The sequence below is a fragment of the Salvelinus alpinus genome, chromosome 14 (genome assembly GCF_045679555.1).
Source record: "Salvelinus alpinus chromosome 14, SLU_Salpinus.1, whole genome shotgun sequence".
Taxonomy (NCBI): domain Eukaryota; kingdom Metazoa; phylum Chordata; class Actinopteri; order Salmoniformes; family Salmonidae; genus Salvelinus; species Salvelinus alpinus.
The window spans coordinates 18,017,539-18,035,694 of record NC_092099.1 but is presented as its reverse complement, the minus strand read 5'-3'; the positions used below and the strand labels follow the sequence as shown (position 1 = coordinate 18,035,694).

At 50.6% G+C, this 18,156-nt stretch overlaps 1 protein-coding gene across 1 annotated transcript in view; it reads right to left on the bottom strand.

The window, feature by feature from the left end:
- bmpr2b (bone morphogenetic protein receptor, type II b (serine/threonine kinase)) overlaps positions 1 to 18,156 on the bottom strand; it is a 164,820-nt gene that overhangs the window by 7,968 nt on the left and 138,696 nt on the right. The window contains exon 11 of the mRNA XM_071340694.1: positions 10,250 to 11,733. Within this exon, the coding sequence (XP_071196795.1) occupies positions 10,250 to 11,733 (1,484 nt within the window). The remainder of the gene's footprint in view (positions 1 to 10,249; positions 11,734 to 18,156) is intronic.

Below are 18,156 nucleotides of genomic sequence, written 5' to 3'. Positions count from 1 at the left end.
TATCACAGTCATAGTCAGTACATTCATCTACAGATAGCTAGGTGGGACAACCACATATCACAGTCATAGTCAGTACATTCATCTCCAGATAGCTAAGTGGGACAACCACATATCACAGTCATAGTCAGTACATTCATCTCCAGATAGCTAGGTGAGACAACCACATGTCATAGTCAGTACATTCATCTGCAGATAGCTAGGTGGGACAACCACATATCACAGTCATAGTCAGTACATTCATCTCCAGATAGCTAGGTGAGACAACCACATATCACAGTCATAGTCAGTACATTCATCTACAGATAGCTAGGTGAGACAACCACATATCACAGTCATAGTCAGTACATTCATCTCCAGATAGCTAGGTGAGACAACCACATATCACAGTCATAGTCAGTACATTCATCTACAGATAGCTAGGTGGGACAACCACATATCACAGTCATAGTCAGTACATCGATCAAGCAGACACATCGATGGCCCTGAACGAACTTTATCTGACTCTTTGTAAACTGGAAACCACACACCCTGAGGCTGCATTCATCGTAGCTGGGGATTTTAACAAGGCTAATCTAAAAACAAAACTCCCTAAATTCTATCAGCATATCGATTGTGCTACCAGGGCTGGAAAAACACTAGACCATTGTTATACTAATTTCCGCGACGCTTATAAGGCCCTCCCCCGCCCCCCTTTCGGAAAAGCTGACCACGACTCCATTTTGTTGATTCCAGCCTACAAACAAAAACTCAAACAACAAGCTCCCGCGCTCAGGTCTGTTCAACGCTGGTCCGACCAATCTGAATCCACGCTTCAAGACTGCTTCGATCACGCGGATTGGAATATGTTCCGCATCGCGTCCAACAACAATATTGACGAATATGCTGATTCGGTGAGCGAGTTCATTAGGAAGTGCATTGACGATGTCGTACCCACAGCAACGATAAAAACATTCCCAAACCAGAAACCGTGGATTGACGGCAGCATTCGCGTGAAACTGAAAGCGCGAACCACTGCTTTTAACCAGGGCAAGGTGACCGGAAACATGACCGAATACAAACAGTGTAGCTATTCTCTCCGCAAGGCAATCAAACAGGCTAAGTCTCAGTACAGAGACAAAATCGAGTCGAAATTCAACAGCTCAGACACAAGAGGTATGTGGCAGGGTCTACAGTCAATCACGGATTACAAAAAGAAAACCAGCCCCGTCGAGGACCAGGATGTCTTGCTCCCAGACAGGCTAAACAACTTTTTTGCCCGCTTTGAGGACAATACAGTGCCACTGACACGGCCCCCTACCAAAACCTGCGGGCTCTCCTTCACTGCAGCCGAGGTGAGTAAAACATTTAAACGTGTTAACCCTCGCAAGGCTGCAGGCCCAGACGGCATTCCCAGCCGCGTCCTCAGAGCATGCGCAGACCAGCTGGCTGGTGTGTTTACGGACATATTCAATCAATCCTTATCCCAGTCTGCTGTTCCCACATGCTTCAAGAGGGCCACCATTGTTCCTGTGCCCAAGAAAGCTAAGGTAACTGAGCTAAACGACTACCGCCCCGTAGCACTCACTTCCGTCATCATGAAGTGCTTTGAGAGACTAGTCAAGGACCATATCACCTCCACCCTACCGGACACCCTAGACCCACTCCAATTTGCTTACCGACCCAATAGGTCCACAGACGACGCAATCGCAACCACACTGCACACTGCCCTAACCCATCTGGACAAGAGGAATACCCATGTGAGAATGCTGTTCATCGATTACAGCTCAGCATTTAACACCATAGTACCCTCCAAACTCGTCATCAAGCTCGAGACCCTGGGTCTCGACCCCGCCCTGTGCAACTGGGTCCTGGACTTCCTGACGGGCCGCCCCCAGGTGGTGAGGGTAGGTAACAACATCTCCACCCCGCTGATCCTCAACACTGGGGCCCCACAAGGGTGCGTTCTGAGCCCTCTCCTGTACTCCCTGTTCACCCACGACTGCGTGGCCATGCACGCCTCCAACTCAATCATCAAGTTTGCGGATGACACTACAGTGGTAGGCTTGATCACCAACAACGACGAGACGGCCTACAGGGAGGAGGTGAGGGCCCTCGGAGTGTGGTGTCAGGAAAATAACCTCATACTCAACGTCAACAAAACAAAGGAGATGATTGTGGACTTCAGGAAACAGCAGAGGGAGCACCCCCCTATCCACATCGACGGGTCAGTAGTGGAGAAGGTGGAAAGTTTTAAGTTCCTCGGTGTACACATCACGGACAAACTGAACTGGTCCACCCACACAGACAGCGTTGTGAAGAAGGCGCAGCAGCGCCTCTTCAACCTCAGGAGGCTGAAGAAATTCGGCTTGTCACCAAAAGCACTCACAAACTTCTACAGATGCACAATCGAGAGCATCCTGTCGGGCTGTATCACCGCCTGGTACGGCAACTGCTCCGCCCACAACCGTAAGGCTCTCCAGAGGGTAGTGAGGTCTGCAGAACGCATCACCAGGGGCAAACTACCTGCCCTCCAGGACACCTACACCACCCGATGTCACAGGAAGGCCATAAAGATCATCAAGGACAACAACCACCCAAGCCACTGCCTGTTCACCCCGCTATCATCCAGAAGGCGAGGTCAGTACAGGTGCATCAAAGCAGGGACCGAGAGACTGAAAAACAGCTTCTATCTCAAGGCCATCAGACTGTTAAACAGCCACCACTAACATTTAGCGGCCGCTGCCAACATACTGACTCAACTCCAGCCACTTTAAAAATGGGAATTGATGGAAATTATGTAAAAATGTACCACTAGCCACTTTAAGCAATGCCACTTAATACAATGTTTACATACCCTACATTACCCATCTCATATGTATATATACTGTACTCTATATCATCTACTGCATCTTGCCATCTTTATGCAATACATGTACCACTAGCCACTTTAAACTATGCCACTTTATGTTTACATACCCTACAGTACTCATCTCATATGTATATACCGTACTCTATACCATCTACTGCATCTGCCATGCCGTTCTGTACCACCACTCATTCATATATCTTTATGTACATATTCTTTATCCCTTTACACTTGTGTGTGTGTGTAAGGTAGTAGTGTGGAATTGTTAGGTTAGATTACTGTTGGTTATTACTGCATTGTCGGAACTAGAAGCACAAGCATTTCGCTACACTCGCATTAACATCTGCTAACCATGTGTATGTGACTAATAAAATTTGATTTGATTTGATTACATTCATCTACAGATAGCTAGGTGAGACAACCACATATCACAGTCATAGTCAGTACATTAATCTACAGATAGCTAGGTGAGACAACCACATATCACAGTCATAGTCAGTACATTCATCTCCAGATAGCTAGGTGGGACAACCACATATCTCAGTCATAGTCAGTACATTCATGTTGAGATAGCTAGGTGAGACAACCACATATCACAGTCATAGTCAGTACATTCATCTGCAGATAGCTAGGTGGGACAACCACATATCACAGTCATAGTCAGTACATTCATCTTCAGATAGCTAGGTGGGACAACCACATATCACAGTCATAGTCAGTACATTCATCTACAGATAGCTAGGTGGGACAACCACATATCACAGTCATAGTCAGTACATTCATCTTCAGATAGCTAGGTGAGACAACCACATATCACATATCATAGTCAGTACATTCATCTTCAGGTAGATAGGTGGGACAACCACATATCACAGTCATAGTCAGTACATTCATCTGCAGATAGCTAGGTGGGACAACCACATATCACAGTCATAGTCAGTACATTCATCTACAGATAGCTAGGTGGGACAACCACATATCACAGTCATAGTAAGTACATGTTTCCTTAATAAAGACATGGGGGGGGGCAGGACAGAGAAGAGCTTGGACTGGGCTGAGCGGGAGCTGGGGAGGGCCAAGAGACCAGAGGTGGAAGAACGGAGTGCTCGGGCTGGGATGTAGGGTTTGAGTATAGCCTGAAGGTAGGGAGGGACAGGTCCTCTTGCTGTTCTGTAGGTAGGGAGGGACAGGTCCTCTTGCTGTTCTGTAGGTAGGGAGGGACAGGTCCTCTTGTTGTTCTGAAGGTAGGGAGGGACAGGTCCTCTTGCTGTTCTGTAGGTAGGAAGGGACAGGTCCTCTTGCTGTTCTGTAGGTAGGAAGGGACAGGTCTTCTTGCTGCTCTGTAGGTAGGGAGGGACAGGTCTTCTTGCTGTTCTGTAGGTAGGGAGGGACAGGTCCTCTTGCTGTTCTGTAGGTAGGGAGGGACAGGTCCTCTTGCTGTTCTGAAGGTAGGGAGGGACAGGTCCTCTTGCTGTTCTGTAGGTAGGGAGGGACAGGTCCTCTTGCTGTTCTGAAGGTAGGGAGGGACAGGTCCTCTTGCTGTTCTGTAGGTAGGGAGGGACAGGTCCTCTTGCTGTTCTGTAGGTAGAGAGGGACAGGTCCTCTTGCTGTTCTGTAGGTAGGGAGGGACAGGTCCTCTTGCTGTTCTGTAGGTAGAGAGGGACAGGTCCTCTTGCTGTTCTGAAGGTAGGGAGGGACAGGTCCTCTTGCTGTTCTGAAGGTAGGGAGGGAGGGACAGGTCCTCTTGCTGTTCTGTAGGTAGGGAGGGACAGGTCCTCTTGCTGTTCTGTAGGTAGGGAGGGACAGGTCCTCTTGCTGTTCTGAAGGTAGGGAGGGACAGGTCCTCTTGCTGTTCTGAAGGTAGGGAGGGACAGGTCCTCTTGCTGTTCTGTAGGTAGGGAGGGACAGGTCCTCTTGCTGTTCTGTAGGTAGGGAGGGACAGGTCCTCTCGGTTCTGTAGGTAACCTGAAGGTAGGGAGGCACAGGTCTTCTTGCTGTTCTGAAGGTAGGGAGGGACAGGTCCTCTTGCTGTTCTGTAGGTAGGGAGGGACAGGTCCTCTTGCTGCTCTGTAGGTAGGGAGGGACAGGTCCTCTTGCTGCTCTGTAGGTAAGGAGGGAGGGACAGGTCCTCTTGCTGCTCTGAAGGTAGGGAGGGACAGGTCCTCTTGCTGTTCTGCAGGTAGGGAGGGACAGGTCCTCTTGCTGTTCTGTAGGTAGGGAGGGACAGGTCCTCTTGCTGTTCTGTAGGTAGGGAGGGACAGGTCCTCTTGCTGTTCTGTAGGTAGGGAGGGACAGGTCCTCTTGCTGTTCTGTAGGTAGAGGGGGACAGGTCCTCTTGCTGTTCTGAAGGTAGGGAGGGACAGGTCCTCTTGCTGTTCTGTAGGTAGGGAGGGACAGGTCCTCTTGCTGTTCTGTAGGTAGGGAGGGACAGGTCCTCTTGCTGTTCTGTAGGTAGGGAGGGACAGGTCCTCTTGCTGTTCTGTAGGTAGGGAGGGACAGGTCCTCTTGCTGTTCTGTAGGTAGGGAGGGACAGGTCCTCTTGCTGTTCTGTAGGTAGGGAGGGACAGGTCCTCTTGCTGTTCTGTAGGTAACCTGAAGGTAGGGAGGGACAGGTCCTCTTGCTGTTCTGTAGGTAGGGAGGGACAGGTCCTCTTGCTGTTCTGTAGGTAGGGAGGGACAGGTCCTCTTGCTGTTCTGTAGGTAGGGAGGGACAGGTCCTCTTGCTGTTCTGTAGGTAGGGAGGGACAGGTCCTCTTGCTGTTCTGTAGGTAGGGAGGGACAGGTCCTCTTGCTGTTCTGTAGGTAGGGAGGGACAGGTCCTCTTGCTGTTCTGAAGGTAGGGAGGGACAGGTCCTCTTGCTGTTCTGTAGGTAACCTGAAGGTAGGGAGGGACAGGTCCTCTTGCTGTTCTGTAGGTAGGGAGGGACAGGTCCTCTTGCTGTTCTGTAGGTAGGGAGGGACAGGTCCTCTTGCTGTTCTGTAGGTAGGGAGGGACAGGTCCTCTTTGAAGGTAGGGAGGGACAGGTCCTCTTGCTGTTCTGTAGGTAGGGAGGGACAGGTCCTCTTGCTGTTCTGTAGGTAGGGAGGGACAGGTCCTCTTGCTGTTCTGAAGGTAGGGAGGGACAGGTCCTCTTGCTGTTCTGAAGGTAGGGAGGGACAGGTCCTCTTGCTGTTCTGAAGGTAGGGAGGGACAGGTCCTCTTGCTGTTCTGTAGGTAGGGAGGGACAGGTCCTCTTGCTGTTCTGTAGGTAGGGAGGGACAGGTCCTCTTGCTGTTCTGTAGGTAGGGAGGGACAGGTCCTCTTGCTGTTCTGTAGGTAGGGAGGGACAGGTCCTCTTGCTGTTCTGTAGGTAGGGAGGGACAGGTCCTCTTGCTGTTCTGTAGGTAAGGAGGGACAGGTCCTCTTGCTGTTCTGAAGGTAGGGAGGGACAGGTCCTCTTGCTGTTCTGAAGGTAGGGAGGGACAGGTCCTCTTGCTGTTCTGTAGGTAGGGAGGGACAAGTCCTCTTGCTGTTCTGTAGGTAGGGAGGGACAGGTCCTCTCGGTTCTGTAGGTAACCTGAAGGTAGGGAGGCACAGGTCCTCTTGCTGTTCTGAAGGTAGGGAGGGACAGGTCCTCTTGCTGTTCTGTAGGTAAGGAGGGAGGGACAGGTCCTCTTGCTGCTCTGTAGGTAGGGAGGGACAGGTCCTCTTGCTGCTCTGTAGGTAAGGAGGGAGGGACAGGTCCTCTTGCTGCTCTGAAGGTAGGGAGGGACAGGTCCTCTTGCTGCTCTGAAGGTAGGGAGGGACAGGTCCTCTTGCTGTTCTGTAGGTAACCTGAAGGTAGGGAGGGACAGGTCCTCTTGCTGTTCTGTAGGTAGGGAGGGACAGGTCCTCTTGCTGTTCTGTAGGTAGGGAGGGACAGGTCCTCTTGCTGTTCTGTAGGTAGGGAGGGACAGGTCCTCTTTGAAGGTAGGGAGGGACAGGTCCTCTTGCTGTTCTGTAGGTAGGGAGGGACAGGTCCTCTTTGAAGGTAGGGAGGGACAGGTCCTCTTGCTGTTCTGTAGGTAGGGAGGGACAGGTCCTCTTGCTGTTCTGTAGGTAGGGAGGGACAGGTCCTCTTGCTGTTCTGAAGGTAGGGAGGGACAGGTCCTCTTGCTGTTCTGAAGGTAGGGAGGGACAGGTCCTCTTGCTGTTCTGTAGGTAGGGAGGGACAGGTCCTCTTGCTGTTCTGAAGGTAGGGAGGGACAGGTCCTCTTGCTGTTCTGAAGGTAGGGAGGGAGGGACAGGTCCTCTTGCTGCTCTGTAGGTAGGGAGGGACAGGTCCTCTTGCTGTTCTGAAGGTAGGGAGGGACAGGTCCTCTTGCTGTTCTGTAGGTAGGGAGGGACAGGTCCTCTTGCTGTTCTGTAGGTAGGGAGGGACAGGTCCTCTTGCTGTTCTGTAGGTAGGGAGGGACAGGTCCTCTTTGAAGGTAGGGAGGGACAGGTCCTCTTGCTGTTCTGTAGGTAGGGAGGGACAGGTCCTCTTTGAAGGTAGGGAGGGACAGGTCCTCTTGCTGTTCTGTAGGTAGGGAGGGACAGGTCCTCTTGCTGTTCTGTAGGTAGGGAGGGACAGGTCCTCTTGCTGTTCTGAAGGTAGGGAGGGACAGGTCCTCTTGCTGTTCTGAAGGTAGGGAGGGACAGGTCCTCTTGCTGTTCTGAAGGTAGGGAGGGACAGGTCCTCTTGCTGTTCTGTAGGTAGGGAGGGACAGGTCCTCTTGCTGTTCTGTAGGTAGGGAGGGACAGGTCCTCTTGCTGTTCTGAAGGTAGGGAGGGACAGGTCCTCTTGCTGTTCTGAAGGTAGGGAGGGACAGGTCCTCTTGCTGCTCTGAAGGTAAGGAGGGACAGGTCCTCTTGCTGTTCTGAAGGTAGGGAGGGACAGGTCCTCTTGCTGCTCTGAAGGTAAGGAGGGACAGGTCCTCTTGCTGTTCTGTAGGTAGGGAGGGACAGGTCCTCTTGCTGTTCTGAAGGTAGGGAGGGAGGGACAGGTCCTCTTGCTGCTCTGTAGGTAGGGAGGGACAGGTCCTCTTGCTGTTCTGAAGGTAGGGAGGGACAGGTCCTCTTGCTGCTCTGTAGGTAGGGAGGGACAGGTCCTCTTGCTGTTCTGTAGGTAGGGAGGGACAGGTCCTCTTGCTGTTCTGTAGGTAGGGAGGGACAGGTCCTCTCGGTTCTGTAGGTAACCTGAAGGTAGGGAGGCACAGGTCCTCTTGCTGTTCTGAAGGTAGGGAGGGACAGGTCCTCTTGCTGTTCTGTAGGTAGGGAGGGACAGGTCCTCTTGCTGCTCTGTAGGTAGGGAGGGACAGGTCCTCTTGCTGCTCTGTAGGTAAGGAGGGAGGGACAGGTCCTCTTGCTGCTCTGAAGGTAGGGAGGGACAGGTCCTCTTGCTGTTCTGAAGGTAGGGAGGGACAGGTCCTCTTGCTGTTCTGTAGGTAGGGAGGGACAGGTCCTCTTGCTGTTCTGAAGGTAGGGAGGGACAGGTCCTCTCGGTTCTGTAGGTAACCTGAAGGTAGGGAGGGACAGGTCCACTTGCTGCTCTGTAGGTAGGGAGGGACAGGTCCTCTTGCTGCTCTGTAGGTTCTGTAGCACCATGGTCTTGTAGTTGATGTGAGGCTTCGTTACACAGACAGAAGGGACAGAGGGGAATCTATTTCCATCAGAAACATTAGGAGCTCCTTTAGAGAATGCTGCCCTCTGGTGGTTGAGGGGTACAACTTCAAACAGTTGTTGTCAGACACACACACACACCCCCCCACACACACCCCCCCCACACACACACACACACACACACACACACACACACACACACACACACACACACACACACACACACACACACACACACACACACACACACACACACACACACACACACACACACACACACACACACACACACACACACACACACACACACCATGTTACGTTCCCCAGTTCCTGTGTTGTGTATTTGTATGTGTGTGTGTTTCAGGAAAATGGCTTCCTGGATTCCCCCAAGCAGCTGATTGGTCGGCCCCATTGATGATTGGAGCTGACCCCGCCCTCTTGTCAGAAACAGCTTCAGTTACAGACTCCTTCTGAAGCAATATAAACCAGAGTTCTGTCTCCTCAGAAAGGAGATGATTGCTGAGAGAAGAGAGATGAGGGTGATAACCTGTGTTGGTTGTTGTTAAGTAGCTGCTGTTTCTCAGGTGTCCCCGTGAGGCAGTAATTTTGATTAGTCAAATGGTTTGTGATATTCTGTTTCATTTGTTCCCAGGGGGGAAGGGGAAGGCACCTAGGGAGTGCTTAGGCAAGAGGCCCGCGGGCATACATATACCCGTAGTATATTCACTGTCTAGGCACACTAGGTAAGACCTGGGCGGACCACCCCCTGTATTTTGGTTAGGGCACCAGGTGGTGCAAGTTAGGTAAGTAGTGGGTAGGCAGGTTAGATAGGAGAGGGGGAGCTTTGATATTTACTTTCTTTGCTTTGGTTCTGTCCAGCCCCTTTTCCTCAAAATGAACGTGTGATGGAATAAATTCCCTGTAAACGGTACCACTCCCTGCCTTTGTCATCCTTACTCGCGTCTACAGTCCCACATCTCTTTCAGTTGTAGCAGGGTGTTGCGTTCCCTTTTCCTAGAGGTGTACGTAACACATAACCACAACACACAAACCACACACCTAAAAAACACAACCACACATTCCCTCCTCACTCCTTCGTGAAAAAAGATCAATCACAGAACAATGAGGGCTAGATACGTACACAACCCTTATGCAGGTTGTGGAGCCAAAGCTGGCTGTTTGAATAACACAATTCCTTATTGTTCGGCTCTCAGCAACAGGCCAGGGGAACATGGAAATGACTAGTGATTATGATCACTACGCTACAGGACTGTTTTGCTAGCACAGACTGGAATATGTTCCGGGATTCATCCAATGGCATTGAGGAGTGACCCACCACAGTGACCGTACGTACATATCCCAACCAGAAGCCATGGATTACAGGCAACATCCGCACCGAGCTAAAGGCTAGAGCTGCCGCTTTCAAGGAGCGGGACTCTAACCCGGACGCGGTAGAGAGGAGGTAGAGAGGGAAGGGTGGACTGAGGTTGAGAGAGACAGAGAGTGAAGGAGAGGTAGAGAGGGAAGGGTGGACAGAGGTAGAGAGACGGAGAGGTAGAGAGGGAAGGGTGGACAGAGGTAGAGAGAGACAGAGAGTGAAGGAGAGGTAGAGAGGGAAGGAGAGGTAGAGAGGGAAGGAGAGGTAGAGAGGGAAGGGTGGACTGAGGTAGAGAGAGACAGAGAGTGAAGGAGAGGTAGAGAGGGAAGGAGAGGTAGAGAGGGAAGGAGAGGTAGAGAGGGCAGTGTGGACAGGTAGAGAGATGTGCGGCGTGTTCTTTTCTCACCTGAAGAGCTGTTGTGTGAGGAGGCAGACAGGTCCAGGGAGCAGGGTCTCTCAGGTCGTCTGGGTTTGGGCTGTCTGAGGGCCGCTGGGGCTGAGACTGGGGCTGGGACTGGGACTGGGGCTGGGGCTAGGGCTGGAACTGAGACTGGGGTTGAGACTGGGGCTGAGACTGGGGCTGAGACTGGGGCTGAGACTGGGGTTGGGGCTGAGACTGGGGCTGGTAGTTGGGCAGTGAGAGGTACGGAGATGGGTTTGGGTACAGAGACAGGTCTAGGTATGGGGACAAAGGTGAGTGGTTCAGGCTGTCCCTCTACAGATGGACATGTGATCACCAGACGGTTGTTGTTGTTGTTGGTGTTGGTGCGTCCCGCCAGGTGATTGGTTGGTCTCTGGTCACATGCGGTGGGCTGCTCTCTCCTCAGCAGTGGTTCATGTTCATCAGGACTGGAGTTGATGTTGAGTCGACTGTCCTCTCCGCTGAGCTGGGTCTGTAACAAGGGTGTCGCGCCGCCCAACTCCCCCTGAGGGCCCGCCGGATTGGTAGTCCCGTAAGGAGCCCCGCCTCCAGATGAAGAGGCCACGCCTCCGTTCAGGTAACCGTTGACGACCACGACGCTCACGCCGCTCCGCACCCCGTTTCCTACGGCCGTTGGCCCGTTGTTGGTAACGTTAACAAGGCGTGGCTCTGCCGCCGGGACGACCGTGTTCATCTTGGCCACGCCCGTCTCTACCTGCTTCAGGTTGGACCGGTGTTTCCCAGACTTCAGCCTGGAGGAACCAGAGCCCTCCTTGGCCTTGGTGTTGAGTGGTAGGCTGGTGGGTCGCTTGGGGAGGTTCTGCTGTTTGGGCAGGGGAAACATAGTAGCTGGAGGGTCCCCCATCCCACTGGCCCCGGTCCCAGACCCTCCCTGGGCCCCGGCCCCAGTCACCTCCGCAGCCAGCTTGATGAGGGGGTAGAGCAGGGAGGAAGACCCAGAGCTGAGGGGGTCTGGAGCAGAGAACTGTTTCTGGCTGTGCTCCATAAGGTTCTCATCAGAAGACTCCTTCAGGTTCTTGTCAACCTCTTTAGGGTCCAGTTTGGTGGTCTCCAAGTCCTCTTGGGTCAGCTGCAGACACACCGGCACCACCAGGCCCAGCACAGCGCCACCTAGTGGGCCGGATGAGTCCTCCCCTTGACCCGACTCAGAGATGGTGGTCATGACGGTGTTGGGTGTCAGCCCCGTGGTGGTGGAGAGGCTGGCGCCGCTGCTCTCCGGGCTGGGCAGACGGGCCTGCTGACGCTCGGCGTTGATGGAGTTTCGGTTCTTCTCCGGGCCTGCAGGGGCGGTTCCACCCAGGACGCCGACGGAGGAGGTCCCCGATACAGAGGTGTCTCCACCGGGGAGGTTCTTCACCACGTGGCCCTCGTGGTCCTCGATGTAGGAGGAGGAGGAGTAATCGGGGTAAGGGCTGACTTTAGGACCCCTGCGGCTGTGGGACAGGTTCCTGTAGGGGAAGCAGAGAGAATTAAAACTGATGTCATGTCCACCTGCAGCGTAACAGACCAAACATCACATGACAGGGCAAGCAGAGAGTATTAAAACTGATGTCATGTCCACCTGCATCGTAACAGACTAAACATGACATGACAGGGGCAAGCAGAGAGTATTAAAACTGATGTTATGTCCACCTGCAGCGTAACAGACTAAACATGACATGACAGGGGGAAGCAGATAGTATTAAAACTGATGTCATGTCCACCTGCAGCGTAACAGACTAAACATGACAGGGGCAAGCAGAGAGTATTAAAACTGATGTCATGTCCACCTGCAGCGTAACAGACTAAACATGACAGGGGCAAGCAGAGAGTATTAAAACTGATGTCATGTCCACCTGCAGCGTAACAGACTAAACATGACAGGGGCAAGCAGAGAGTATTAAAACTGATGTCATGTCCACCTGCAGCGTAACAGACTAAACATGACAGGGGCAAGCAGAGAGTATTAAAACTGATGTCATGTCCACCTGCATCGTAACAGACTAAACATGACAGGGGCAAGCAGAGAGTATTAAAACTGATGTCATGTCCACCTGCAGCGTAACAGACTAAACATGACAGGGGAAAGCAGAGAGTATTAAAACTGATGTTATGTCCACCTGCAGCGTAACAGACTAAACATGACATGACAGGGGGAAGCAGATAGTATTAAAACTGATGTCATGTCCACCTGCAGCGTAACAGACTAAACATGACAGGGGCAAGCAGAGAGTATTAAAACTGATGTCATGTCCACCTGCAGCGTAACAGACTAAACATGACAGGGGCAAGCAGAGAGTATTAAAACTGATGTCATGTCCACCTGCATCGTAACAGACTAAACATGACAGGGGCAAGCAGAGAGTATTAAAACTGATGTCATGTCCACCTGCATCGTAACAGACTAAACATGACAGGGGCAAGCAGAGAGTATTAAAACTGATGTCATGTCCACCTGCATCGTAACAGACTAAACATGACAGGGGCAAGCAGAGAGTATTAAAACTGATGTCATGTCCACCTGCAGCGTAACAGACTAAACATGACAGGGGCAAGCAGAGAGTATTAAAACTGATGTCATGTCCACCTGCATCGTAACAGACTAAACATCACATGACAGGGGCAAGCAGATAGTATTAAAACTGATGTCATGTCCACCTGCAGCGTAACAGACTAAACATGACAGGGGCAAGCAGATAGTATTAAAACTGATGTCATGTCCACCTGCAGCGTAACAGACTAAACATGACAGGGGCAAGCAGAGAGTATTAAAACTGATGTCATGTCCACCTGCATCGTAACAGACTAAACATGACAGGGGCAAGCAGAGAGTATTAAAACTGATGTCATGTCCACCTGCATCGTAACAGACTAAACATGACAGGGGCAAGCAGAGAGTATTAAAACTGATGTCATGTCCACCTGCATCGTAACAGACTAAACATGACAGGGGCAAGCAGAGAGTATTAAAACTGATGTCATGTCCACCTGCATCGTAACAGACTAAACATGACAGGGGCAAGCAGAGAGTATTAAAACTGATGTCATGTCCACCTGCATCGTAACAGACTAAACATGACAGGGGCAAGCAGAGAGTATTAAAACTGATGTCATGTCCACCTGCATCGTAACAGACTAAACATGACAGGGGCAAGCAGAGAGTATTAAAACTGATGTCATGTCCACCTGCATCGTAACAGACTAAACATGACAGGGGCAAGCAGAGAGTATTAAAACTGATGTCATGTCCACCTGCATCGTAACAGACTAAACATGACAGGTGCAAGCAGAGAGTATTAAAACTGATGTCATGTCCACCTGCATCGTAACAGACTAAACATGACAGGGGCAAGCAGAGAGTATTAAAACTGATGTCATGTCCACCTGCAGCGTAACAGACTAAACATGACAGGGGCAAGCAGAGAGTATTAAAACTGATGTCATGTCCACCTGCATCGTAACAGACTAAACATGACAGGGGAAAGCAGAGAGTATTAAAACTGATGTCATGTCCACCTGCATCGTAACAGACTAAACATGACAGGGGCAAGCAGAGAGTATTAAAACTGATGTCATGTCCACCTGCAGCGTAACAGACTAAACATGACAGGGGCAAGCAGAGAGTATTAAAACTGATGTCATGTCCACCTGCATCGTAACAGACTAAACATGACAGGGGCAAGCAGAGAGTATTAAAACTGATGTCATGTCCACCTGCATCGTAACAGACTAAACATGACAGGGGCAAGCAGAGAGTATTAAAACTGATGTCATGTCCACCTGCATCGTAACAGACTAAACATGACAGGGGAAAGCAGAGAGTATTAAAACTGATGTCATGTCCACCTGCATCGTAACAGACTAAACATGACAGGGGCAAGCAGAGAGTATTAAAACTGATGTCATGTCCACCTGCAGCGTAACAGACTAAACATGACAGGGGCAAGCAGAGAGTATTAAAACTGATGTCATGTCCACCTGCATCGTAACAGACTAAACATGACAGGGGCAAGCAGAGAGTATTAAAACTGATGTCATGTCCACCTGCAGCGTAACAGACTAAACATGACAGGGGCAAGCAGAGAGTATTAAAACTGATGTCATGTCCACCTGCATCGTAACAGACTAAACATGACAGGGGAAAGCAGAGAGTATTAAAACTGATGTCATGTCCACCTGCATCGTAACAGACTAAACATGACAGGGGCAAGCAGAGAGTATTAAAACTGATGTCATGTCCACCTGCAGCGTAACAGACTAAACATGACAGGGGCAAGCAGAGAGTATTAAAACTGATGTCATGTCCACCTGCATCGTAACAGACTAAACATGACAGGGGCAAGCAGAGAGTATTAAAACTGATGTCATGTCCACCTGCATCGTAACAGACTAAACATGACAGGGGCAAGCAGAGAGTATTAAAACTGATGTCATGTCCACCTGCATCGTAACAGACTAAACATGACAGGGGCAAGCAGAGAGTATTAAAACTGATGTCATGTCCACCTGCATCGTAACAGACTAAACATGACAGGGGCAAGCAGAGAGTATTAAAACTGATGTCATGTCCACCTGCATCGTAACAGACTAAACATGACAGGGGCAAGCAGAGAGTATTAAAACTGATGTCATGTCCACCTGCATCGTAACAGACTAAACATGACAGGGGCAAGCAGAGAGTATTAAAACTGATGTCATGTCCACCTGCATCGTAACAGACTAAACATGACAGGGGCAAGCAGAGAGTATTAAAACTGATGTCATGTCCACCTGCATCGTAACAGACTAAACATGACAGGGGCAAGCAGAGAGTATTAAAACTGATGTCATGTCCACCTGCATCGTAACAGACTAAACATGACAGGGGCAAGCAGAGAGTATTAAAACTGATGTCATGTCCACCTGCATCGTAACAGACTAAACATGACAGGGGCAAGCAGAGAGTATTAAAACTGATGTCATGTCCACCTGCATCGTAACAGACTAAACATGACAGGGGCAAGCAGAGAGTATTAAAACTGATGTCATGTCCACCTGCATCGTAACAGACTAAACATGACAGGGGCAAGCAGAGAGTATTAAAACTGATGTCATGTCCACCTGCATCGTAACAGACTACATTTGCCGAATGACTCAAGGTGGTGTGTTCTGATACTAACATGTTTATTCAGATGTTTATAATTGTCCGAGGCACCGGATAGGTGCAGTGAAATGTGTTGTTTTAAAAGGGTCAGACAGTAGTATGACGCCAAAGTAAAGCACATTAGGGTTAAGTGCCTTGCTTAAGGGCACGTCGACAGATTGTTCACCTTGTCGGTTCGTGTATTCGAAAGCGCTAACAGCTAGACTACCTGCTGGTTACTGGTAAACACTGTAACCACTAGACTACCTGCTGGTTACTGGTAAACACTCTAACCACTAGACTACCTGCTGGTTACTGGTAAACACTCTAACCACTAGACTACCTGCTGGTTACTGGTCAACACTCTAACCACTAGGCTACCTGCTGGTTACTGGCCCAACACTCTAACCACTAGACTACCTGCTGGTTACTGGTCAACACTCTAACTACTAGACTACCTGCTGGTTACTGGCCCAACACTCTAACCACTAGGCTACCTGCTGGTTACTGGTCAACACTCTAACCACTAGCCTACCTGCTGGTTACTGGCCCAACGCTCTAACCACTAGGCTACCGCCCAACACTCTAACCACTAGGCTACCTGCTGGTTACTGTCCCAACGCTCTAATCACTAGGCTACCTGCTGGTTACTGGTCAACACTCTAACCACTAGACTACCTGCTGGTTACTGGCCCAACGGTCTAACCACTAGGCTACCTGCTGGTTACTGGTCAACACTCTAACCACTAGACTACCTGCTGGTTACTGGCCCAACGGTCTAACCACTAGGCTACCTGCTGGTTACTGGCCCAACACTCTAACCACTAGGCTACCTGCTGGTTACTGGTCCAACACTCTAACCACTAGACTACCTGCTGGTTACTGGCCCAACACTCTAACCACTAGACTACCTGCTGGTTACTGGTCAACACTCTAACCACTAGGCTACCTGCTGGTTACTGGTCCAACTCTAACCACTAGGCTACCTGCTGGTTACTGTCCCAACGCTCTAACCACTAGGCTACCTGCTGGTTACTGGTCCAACGCTCTAACCACTAGACTACCTGCTGGTTACTGGCCCAACACTCTAACCACTAGGCTACCTGCTGGTTACTGGCCCAACGCTCTAACCACTAGGCTACCTGCTGGTTACTGGCCCAACACTCTAACCACTAGGCTACCTGCTGGTTACTGGCCCAACACTCTAACCACTAGACTACCTGCTGGTTACTGGTCCAACACTCTAACCACTAGACTACCTGCTGGTTACTGGTCAACACTCTAACCACTAGGGTACCTGCTGGTTACTGTCCCAACGCTCTAACCACTAGGGTACCTGCTGGTTACTGGCCCAACGCTCTAACCACTAGGCTACCTGCTGGTTACTGGCCCAACACTCTAACCACTAGGGTACCTGCTGGTTACTGTCCCAACGCTCTAACCACTAGGCTACCTGCTGGTTACTGGCCCAACGCTCTAACCACTAGGCTACCTGCTGGTTACTGGCCAACGCTCTAACCACTAGGCTACCTGCTGGCCCAACACTCTAACCACTAGGCTACCTGCTGGTTACTGGCCCAACGCTCTAACCACTAGGCTACCTGCTGGTTTCTGGCCCAACACTCTAACCACTAGGCTACCTGCTGGTTACTGGCCCAACACTCTAACCACTAGACTACCTGCTGGTTACTGGCCCAACACTCTAACCACTAGACTACCTGCTGGTTACTGGCCCAATGATCTAACCACTAGACTACCTGCTGGTTACTGGCCCAACGCTCTAACCACTAGACTACCTGCTGGTTACTGGCCCAACGGTCTAACCACTAGGCTACCTGTTGGTTACTGGCCCAACACTCTAACCACTAGACTACCTGCTGGTTACTGGCCCAACGCTCTAACCACTAGACTACCTGCTGGTTACTGGCCCAACACTCTAACCACTAGGCTACCTGCTGGTTACTGGTCAACACTCTAACCACTAGACTACCTGCTGGTTACTGGCCCAACACTCTAACCACTAGACTACCTGCTGGTTACTGGTCAACACTCTAACCACTAGACTACCTGCTGGTTACTGGTCAACACTCTAACCACTAACCACTGGTGTGTTGATATAGTGGGTCCTGGTGTGTTGATATAGCGGGTCCTGGTGTGTTGATATAGCGGGTCCTGGTGTGTTGATATAGCGGGTCCTGGTGTGTTGATATAGCGGGTCCTGGTGTGTTGATATAGCGGGTCCTGGTGTGTTGATATAGCGGGTCCTGGTGTGTTGATACAGTGGGTCCTGGTGTGTTGATATAGTGGGTCCTGGTGTGTTGATATAGTGGGTCCTGGTGTGTTGATATAGCGGGTCATGGTGTGTTGATATAGTGGGTCCTGGTGTGTTGATATAGCGGGTCCAGGTGTGTTGATATAGCGGGTCCTGGTGTGTTGATATAGTGGGTCCTGGTGTATTGATATAGTGTTGATATAGTGGGTCCAGGTGTGTTGATATAGTGGGTCCAGGTGTGTTGATATAGTGGGTCCAGGTGTGTTGATATAGTGGGTCCAGGTGTATTGATATAGTGTTGATATAGTTGGTCCAGGTGTGTTGATATAGTGTTGATATAGTGGGTCCAGGTGTGTTGATATAGTGGGTCCAGGTGTGTTGATATAGTGGGTCCAGGTGTGTTGATATAGTGGGTCCAGGTGTATTGATATAGTGTTGATATAGTGGGTCCAGGTGTGTTGATATAGTGTTGATATAGTGGGTCCAGGTGTGTTGATA